Source organism: Teleopsis dalmanni, chromosome 1, assembly GCF_002237135.1.
Source record: "Teleopsis dalmanni isolate 2A chromosome 1, ASM223713v2, whole genome shotgun sequence".
Taxonomy (NCBI): Eukaryota; Metazoa; Arthropoda; class Insecta; order Diptera; family Diopsidae; genus Teleopsis; species Teleopsis dalmanni.
The window spans coordinates 142681728-142689956 of record NC_051846.1 but is presented as its reverse complement, the minus strand read 5'-3'; the positions used below and the strand labels follow the sequence as shown (position 1 = coordinate 142689956).

Here is an 8229-nt window from a genome sequence, read left to right as displayed (position 1 = left end):
CAAATTATAACAGTATAACGTATTTGTTACGAACAATGACGACACGAAATACGAATAATTAACGAAATCATTTGTTGACAGATAACTGGAAATTTCGTATGTACTTCCAAAAATCGTTCACAATAGACGAATTTTTAGACTTGGCAACCATGTGAATTGGGTTGCTTATTAGTTAAGCAATTTCAAAAAGGCTGGACTAAATAAGCTAGCAGTGTTGTTGTTTCATATGTTGTTTTTAAAATAAGTGGTTGTTCTTTTGTGATATGCTTAAGCATGATATAGACGATGAAATTTGTTTGCAAACAAGGTTTGCTGGCTATCAAATTGCATCGTCTATACTCAAGTTTGCAGTGAAATTAAAATTTTTCAATTATTTGTTAAGTTTGCAAACTCGTTTGCTTGTGTATATCGAAATTTGCAAACTTCTCATAATTTAAGAATTTTGGTGAGCGTCGGACAACCAAAGATTACGGAAAAAAATTCTTAATTTTTGGTAAAAAGAAAAATAAATGAAAAATAATTAAAAAATTGCTAGACATTAGACAATTATTGAAGAAGTTTATATATTTTAAAAATTATTTTGTGCTAAAAACATTTTTATAGTAAGCTTTAATACTTAAACAATTATTATATGCATAAAAATTTTAAAATGTAACATATTAAAAAATTGAAACAAAAATAATTTTAGTTTAAAAAATGAAATAAATAACAGGTTGCTATGATCATCACCTCAATTTCTTCAGTTTCAATTATTGTTTTGCACTCTGTACTTGCTCCGCTGTTGATATGAACGCTGTAGAAAATAAATCAAAATGAAGTTTGCCAACCTTGTTTCAAAGTGTATAGCAAAGCGCATATTCGGTTTGCAAATTTGGTTTGCAAACAAATTTCATCGTCTATATCATGCTTTACAAGAGAAAAGGCCTAGTGTTGTTTTATATGTTATTTTTAAAATACGCAGTTGTTCTTTTGTGATACGCTTACAAAAGAAAAGGCCTATTATGTATATAATTCTTATTAACTTAACTAACCAAAAATTAAGCCGGTTTATAAATCGGTTTTTAATTTCAAAATAAAAATGTAAGTTATTGGTACATATTTGTGAATTGCAACGAAATTAATAAATTTTAAATAGATAAATATAAATATTTATAAATGATTTTAACAAATTTTATGAAACTTGAAACATAAAATTTTCAAGTGAAGTAAATCTTAATAAAATTGAGATCTTATTTTGTATTTTAATAAAAGTAGCTCAATTGTCTTTTTGCAAATCGAAATTCTGCTAGATTATTGAATGTGTCGAAACTTGCAGCAGAAGAAATATGCAAGCAGTGGTGGAAATTTCTGTTTTTTTTGTTTGTTGAGTGAGAAAGATATATTAAAACAATAGTTACTTTGTTTCAGTTCATTTAAGTGTTAAGTGTATAACAAAAAAATTGAAGTGTATAATAGAATTAGAAAGGGATGAACATATGCAGTGTGAGTTAATTGAAAATGTTCAAAATATTAAACTTCAGATATTTATATACAAGGATCTGCTATTGTAACTCAGTGTTGTATCATATTTTTTAACAATTGGGAGCGATAATTTGAATTTACAATTTCACAATAGAGTTTTAATGTCAACGACTAGTTTGATTAGGCTGTTAATCTCACAGTGTAAACATAGCATACTTAAGGTATTGAGGGTTAAAGTACATTATGTCGGCAATGCAGCGAATGTTGGTATTTGTCAGAATTTCGAGTAGGGTAAATTAGATAAAAATTAGGTAAATTAGGTGTTACCATTATGAAAATTTTATAAGATGTTTAATAAATAAATAAATAAATTTGAAAACTTTTAACCAAAAATAATATATAAGTGCAATAAATAAATAAATAAATATTTACATATATGCAAAAAATCTCTAGAAAATTTTAATTTACTTTACCTCAATTTTCTCGAACTCGCACACCGCCTTAGAATAACAAATATTCTTTGTTTTTATATCAGTGAGGCAACATTTCGTAAGAAACGCAAAGTATACAAATTGCATTTGCTGGCGTTATCACTCAACGCTTCCGTTATATGCGTTTATTTGATTTCGAACATAGAATTGAAAAAATGCAATTTTTGTACTTTGGCCTTATTGTATCAGTGTGCATATAATGCGATAACGTTAGCCATTATGTTCATTAATGGTAGCTAAATGACTTCAAATTCTAGCTATATTTTAACTTTACAACTTTTAACAATATAATAACGCTAAAGTTGTATGACATCATTGTCAGATTACATATTTGTAGTTCCCCAAATGTTGATATTATGAAATGCGAGAATCGAATTCTCAAAGTTTGTTTTCGATCATAATTAAAAAATTTGTGTCAATCCTTGCTCTGATAGTTAAGTTTAAATAATGGAATTGAGTTGATCGTGGAGTAAGAGTTATTTCTAAAACAGTCGAATTTTTTTATTCTGAATTTTTTTTATATTATTTTTATTAATTGTCATATGTCACAAAACTTGATCTATTAAATTTGTTTCATTTTCATTTTTAATTTTATTGTAGGTATAACACATTAATTTACTGTTTAGGAATGATTTTACCCAAGACTGCATATCTTACGAGTAAATCTTAAGCGAACGCTTCTCTCATCTAATTTCTGAAATACTATATTTACGGTATTTTGAGTGTCTCTCTGCTTTTCCTTGTAAGAGCATTCTTATGCTTTCCAACTTGACTGTATTGTCGTATTTTATAAAGCTAACTGTGCCTATTCTGAATCGCATGGGAATAGGAGTTTTTTATCCTTTTCCCATTTTCTGAATAATATGGTAATGGGAGTTTTGTTCCCTATTCCCAATATATTCCCAGCTCTTATTTTAAGAACTTACGTTCCCACTTTCCAGCAGAGAACAATATCGTTGCTTACAGACCAAGTGATCAGCAAGCTTTGTTTGCAGATTTATGTTCTGGTTGTGTTGTAGTGTTTTGAATTATAAATTAATTTAAAATTAATCAATTAAAAGTTTAGTTATTTTCCAATGTTTGTTTATAAACTGCGAAATCATTCATTTATTAATTAGCATCAGAATATAAAGGTACAATTTTATTTTTCTAATATTTTTTATTTCTTCTATATATAATGTACTCACAGTTAATTATTTAGTCGTATTTAACTGCATTTAAAAATTAAATAATCAATATTCTCTAATATTATCCGAAAAATATGATAAGAGATTCCAAAAGTATTTTGAATGGTAAAAATGATAATATATGTACATACATATAGTTTAAATGAGCACGTACAAATGGAAGATTATAATTAAATCTTATTATTTTTAAATTTATGTTGAAATGTACTTAGCTAAAAAATTCTTAACATAATGTGTATACTGAATAATTTTAAGAAAAATGAGATTTTGTACGTAACATTTTAGTCTGGCATATCAATACTTATTATAGGAACAACAGGCTTCATGCTATCGTTTTTAGCTCCTTTATTTTTTTTGTCATGTTTTTCAAAGTCACCCAAATGTACTGAACTTGTAGAAGCGTCCAACGGTACCGATTGTGCTGCCGAACTGTGATCTGTATGATAAGAGATATTACCATACTCTTGCAGAAATGGTAATGCAGACAGTAAGAATTGACTGAAAGATTTACGAATGCCAAACCACCACTTATTGCCACCTTTAGCACTAAAACTTAAAACAATAAGTGCAAATATTGAAACAAGCAAAGGACTAAAAACAACAATATATGGAAATTTTAATTCGCCTTCCAATTTGTCGCATATGACTACCTGTTGGGAAAAATTTTTTTTAAATAAATAGAAAATATTATTATCTATTAAAATTGGCCTCACTTGAAAACAAAGCAACGGTAGTACAGTACAAATATTTCCAACGGCTGCATTAAGTGCGGCTTTCTTTTGCTGCAAGGAGATTTCAGGGGTGCGCATCATAATACCACAAAAAATGATATTGTAAAGAACACCTGTAAGGAATAATTGTTATTTTTGCAAATAAATAAAAAACATATATACTTACTAACTAAACTTAAGCAAATTACAATCCACATAGGTACAAATACAACTTCCCAATTCCAATAAACGAATTGATCTAGCTTAAGTGGCAAAGAAACGAATTGCAATGCATTGACAGCTAAAAATAATTCTAATTCAAATGAGCGATCATGTTTTACAGCCCAAACGCATGCTCCCACACTAGCCACTGAACCAAAAATCAAAGGTATAAAAACTAATACCCATAAGTATCTGCCAGAAGTTAATTTATCGCAGGCAAGCACTTCGAACATAAGCAAAATTAAATGCAACGAAAGTGATATTAACATGGCCTTAAACTGTGTGTAAGAATCGCCTTCAAGTCTATAACAGAATTCAGTATATAAATAAGATAATATTTATCAATTTTTATATTTATTTACCTATAATGTGGATAACGACACCAAACTATTGCTCCAATAGCTGCACCTAAAGAAGCTATAGCTTTCCATATCCAAAGAGGAGTAAATATTGCCCAATATGGCCAATCTGTAAGAAAACCATCAACACTGACATACACAATTAATTCCTTAAAACTCACCAATAAATCCATCTAAACGCAAGGCAAAGAGGGTGACGAAAGTAAAGAGACTGCAGTGTACAATAAATTTACTGAAATACAAAAATAAGAAATTTTTAATACAAAGTTAGAAAATTATGCAATTACTTACCTTGGATTGAAATCCCTAAATAATGATTGCAGGTTCATATTTTAAAATATTTTTCTGAAAATGCGTTTGACTGCTGACAAAGAATAAAATATCGCAACTTAGTTTCTAACGAGACTGCCTCGGAAAAACCAAGTGCTATTAATGAAATCCAATTATATTTTATTAATTGTATCCGTCCATATTACTTTTTATATTTCGTATACAAACTGCAAGAATTATTTTTAATATATTAATGCACTAAACTTTACCCAAACAACCTACTCCTTCACTTCGTACAACAAAAATGCATCAGTATATGCAACGCAGAAGAAATGTCAAAATTTAACAGGGTGTTTTAGTTTCTCTTTTTTTCACTTTTCTAAAAAAAGTATTGTTATACGTAAGCCATAGTGCCTCAAACTGCTACAGTATAGATAATCGAGCAGTTCGAGTACATTCGAATTGGAACATTTGAATGGGTTTCTATGGTCGTGTGCGAGTTCGAGTAAACTGAGATAAAGTAAATTAAAATTTTCTAGAGATTTTTTTCACTGCACTTAAGTAAAAATTTATTTATTGCACTTATTTATTATTTTTGGTTAAAAGTTTTGAAATATATTTATTTATTTATTAAACATCTTATAAAATTTTCACAATGGTAATACCTAATATATCTAATTTTTATTTAATTTACCATACTTGAAATTCTGGCAAATAACAACATTCGCTGCCATATCGACATAATTTACTATTTTCGTCAATTTACCATCAATTTATTTGAACTCGCACACGGCCTTATTAAACATCTTTTAAAATTTTCATAATGGTAACACCTAATTCACCTAATTTTTATTTTATTTACCCTACTTGAAATTCTGGTAAATACCAACATTCGCTGCCATACCGACATAATTTACTATTTTCCTCAATTTACCATCAATTTGCTAGAACTCGCATACTGCATAAAGCTAATAAATCTACTGAATGTCATCCTTCCTGATTATAGTAATCAACTTCTAAAATTTCGCAGATACAAATGGTGTTTGGAGCATGTAATTTTAACATTCGATTTGTAAACATGATTTCCTTAATTTGGGGCAGTATGAAAACTTTCGAAATTAACTTAATTTCCTTTTCACGAAATTAAGAAAATTTGGCTGTCTGAATATACAAATAAAATTAAATTTTATTTCATCATTTTGACTTAATGTTTCGTTGGTTTTATGTCATCTTTAGGATTATCTAAAGTATATTTATTTACTTAATAAACAATTTTACGACAATGAGAACATTTTTTAATAAATGTTAAAGTAATATGGCAGTTACATTGGCCGAAAATGGCTCATTTTGAATGAGCCATTTGATAGTATTCACATTCGTTTAATGCATTTGTTCCCATTTCAAACAGCTGATTTTTCAACTTGCCTGTTGATTTGATTGTGCCAAAAAATATTACATGAAGGTTAAATATGCTTTCAAACCTTACAATATAAACTTAAAACATATTTTTTATTTCGATTAATTACTTTTTGAGAAGTACAAGTTCTAAAAAGACGTGCACCGTTTTCAAGAAAATGCAACTACCAAACATTTGTTTAACTTTTTGTGTTAATATGTCAAAAACAGATTTCTCAAACTGTCAAAATGCCAAACTGTCAAAAAGCTTTTATTAAGGGTATGTTCAATGTATTCCTTTGTATTTGGAACACATTTGGAACGCATTCGACCCTCGATGGAATGCATTCATACTGAATGTGATCCAATAGATCTCATTCGCACTGAAATTTTTTTATGCAAGAATGAGCCATTTGCTTCTCATTTTCGATTTTTGACCAAAATGAGCCATTTGAGACCAGTGTAAATGCCGTATTAAATCGTTACCGCAAATTATACGATGTTGTGCATCACAGCAAAGATATTTTATATTAATATTAATATTTTGAGACAGAATATGTCAAATTTATTATTTGTTTATATATATCTCAAAGGATTTCTAAAATTATCTTGATAAACTTTAAACAACTTTCCCATGAAAATGTTCTAGGTAATTGCATCAAAAGATCGTAATTACTTTATAATTGCCCTCAATTAAGACATATCACATGTACTACAAATGAGGAATATTTTAATCCATAAAATTATTTTTAATAACAGTTTTTGAACAGTTTACTGCATTAAGTGCATTGAAATTTCACTTATGATTTGATTTTATTTTAAATTTCAAAATAGATCAGTGAACAGTGAACATCGAATATAAGAAATTTATACGTAATTGTTGATTTTTTCGAATACCAATATATATATTAAATCCCTTGTTAAAATCTTTGGATTTTGGAGATAATTTATATGCTTTATGCTATAATATTGAATAATTATTTCAATAATTTATATATATATTTAAAAGTTAAAGTTATTTTTATTAATTTCGAGTTTTTTTGATGTTTGCTGTGAAGTGTAAGCATTTTGTAAAATGATTTGTAAAATTTGATCAAAGTATAATTTAATGTTTTACAACACTAACAAAAATGGTTTCTGCACAGGATAATGACATCGATTCATACACTGAAAGTGATTGTTGTGGAAATGGTTGCGTAAATTGTGTATTAAATGTTAAATCTATTTCGCCCATTGAAATAACATCAAAACAAAATATCCTAAGGAACTACACAAAGTTTACATTAAAAAATAAACAACCACATACTCCACTACTGCCTGATGTCATTGACTTACATTTCGTATATGCAGATGTTAACGACGGAGCGAGTGAATTTTGTGTCCATGTACCACCAGGACATCACATAATGATGAGAGCGTTTATCGAAGATAAAGTCTGGTTACGTCCATACTCGCCATTTTGGGTTGACACCTCAAAGTTTGAATTTAAAATACTAGTTAATTTGAAACCACAAGGTTTAATGTCGAATTACATCGAAAACTTGAGTATTGGCGATAAAGTGGAATTTCGTGGGCCTATTGGGAGCTTTGTGCACAAAACACCAAGTTGTGATAAATGTATATATATTATAACACAAGGGGTTGCTATTGCGCCAACAATACCAATTGTAGAACAAATACTGCACAATGAAGATGATTTGACACGAGTTTATCATTTGAACTGTTTCACTGATATCAACCACATTTATTTTCGAAAGAACTTGAATGATTTTAACAAATATTGGAACTATGAGGGGCACATTTACTTGGCACATCAAGTTTGCAGCAATGAAAAATGCCAAAACTCGGGAAGTTGTTGCGGTGAATGCGAGGTTTTTCGTAAATTGCTATGGTACAAGGAATCAGCATATATTCGAAGACTTACAAAGACGGATTTGGAGAAAATATGCTGTAACAATTTAAATTACCAAAAGGAATTTATAATTAGTGGCACTAAAGTGTTTCAGACATCTATATCTGAAATAATTAACGAAATGAATTTGGTCAATGAAAAAGAAGACATCATACTTTTGTAAATATTTGAGCATTTAATTTGCTAATTAAAATTTAATTTATGTAATTTTAATGTTAGTTT

The 8229-nt window shown here is 28.6% G+C and overlaps 2 protein-coding genes across 2 annotated transcripts; one reads left to right on the top strand and one right to left on the bottom strand.

Annotated features, from left to right (window-relative positions):
* Nucleotides 1-3200: 3200 nt before the first annotated feature.
* LOC119669139 (transmembrane protein 185B-like) lies at nt 3201-5006 on the bottom strand. Its single transcript, XM_038078931.1, has 6 exons — nt 4722-5006; nt 4592-4662; nt 4434-4539; nt 4037-4374; nt 3853-3983; nt 3201-3789 (listed from the first exon to the last, which is right to left on the bottom strand). The coding sequence occupies exons 1-6, from the start codon at nt 4757-4759 to the stop codon at nt 3421-3423; spliced, it is 1053 nt and encodes a 350-aa protein (XP_037934859.1). The 5' UTR covers nt 4760-5006; the 3' UTR covers nt 3201-3420.
* A 2219-nt stretch (nt 5007-7225) lies between these two features.
* Nucleotides 7226-8170, top strand: LOC119666358 (NADH-cytochrome b5 reductase-like). Its single transcript, XM_038075640.1, has one exon. The coding sequence runs from the start codon at nt 7226-7228 to the stop codon at nt 8168-8170; it is 945 nt and encodes a 314-aa protein (XP_037931568.1).
* Nucleotides 8171-8229: the final 59 nt, after the last annotated feature.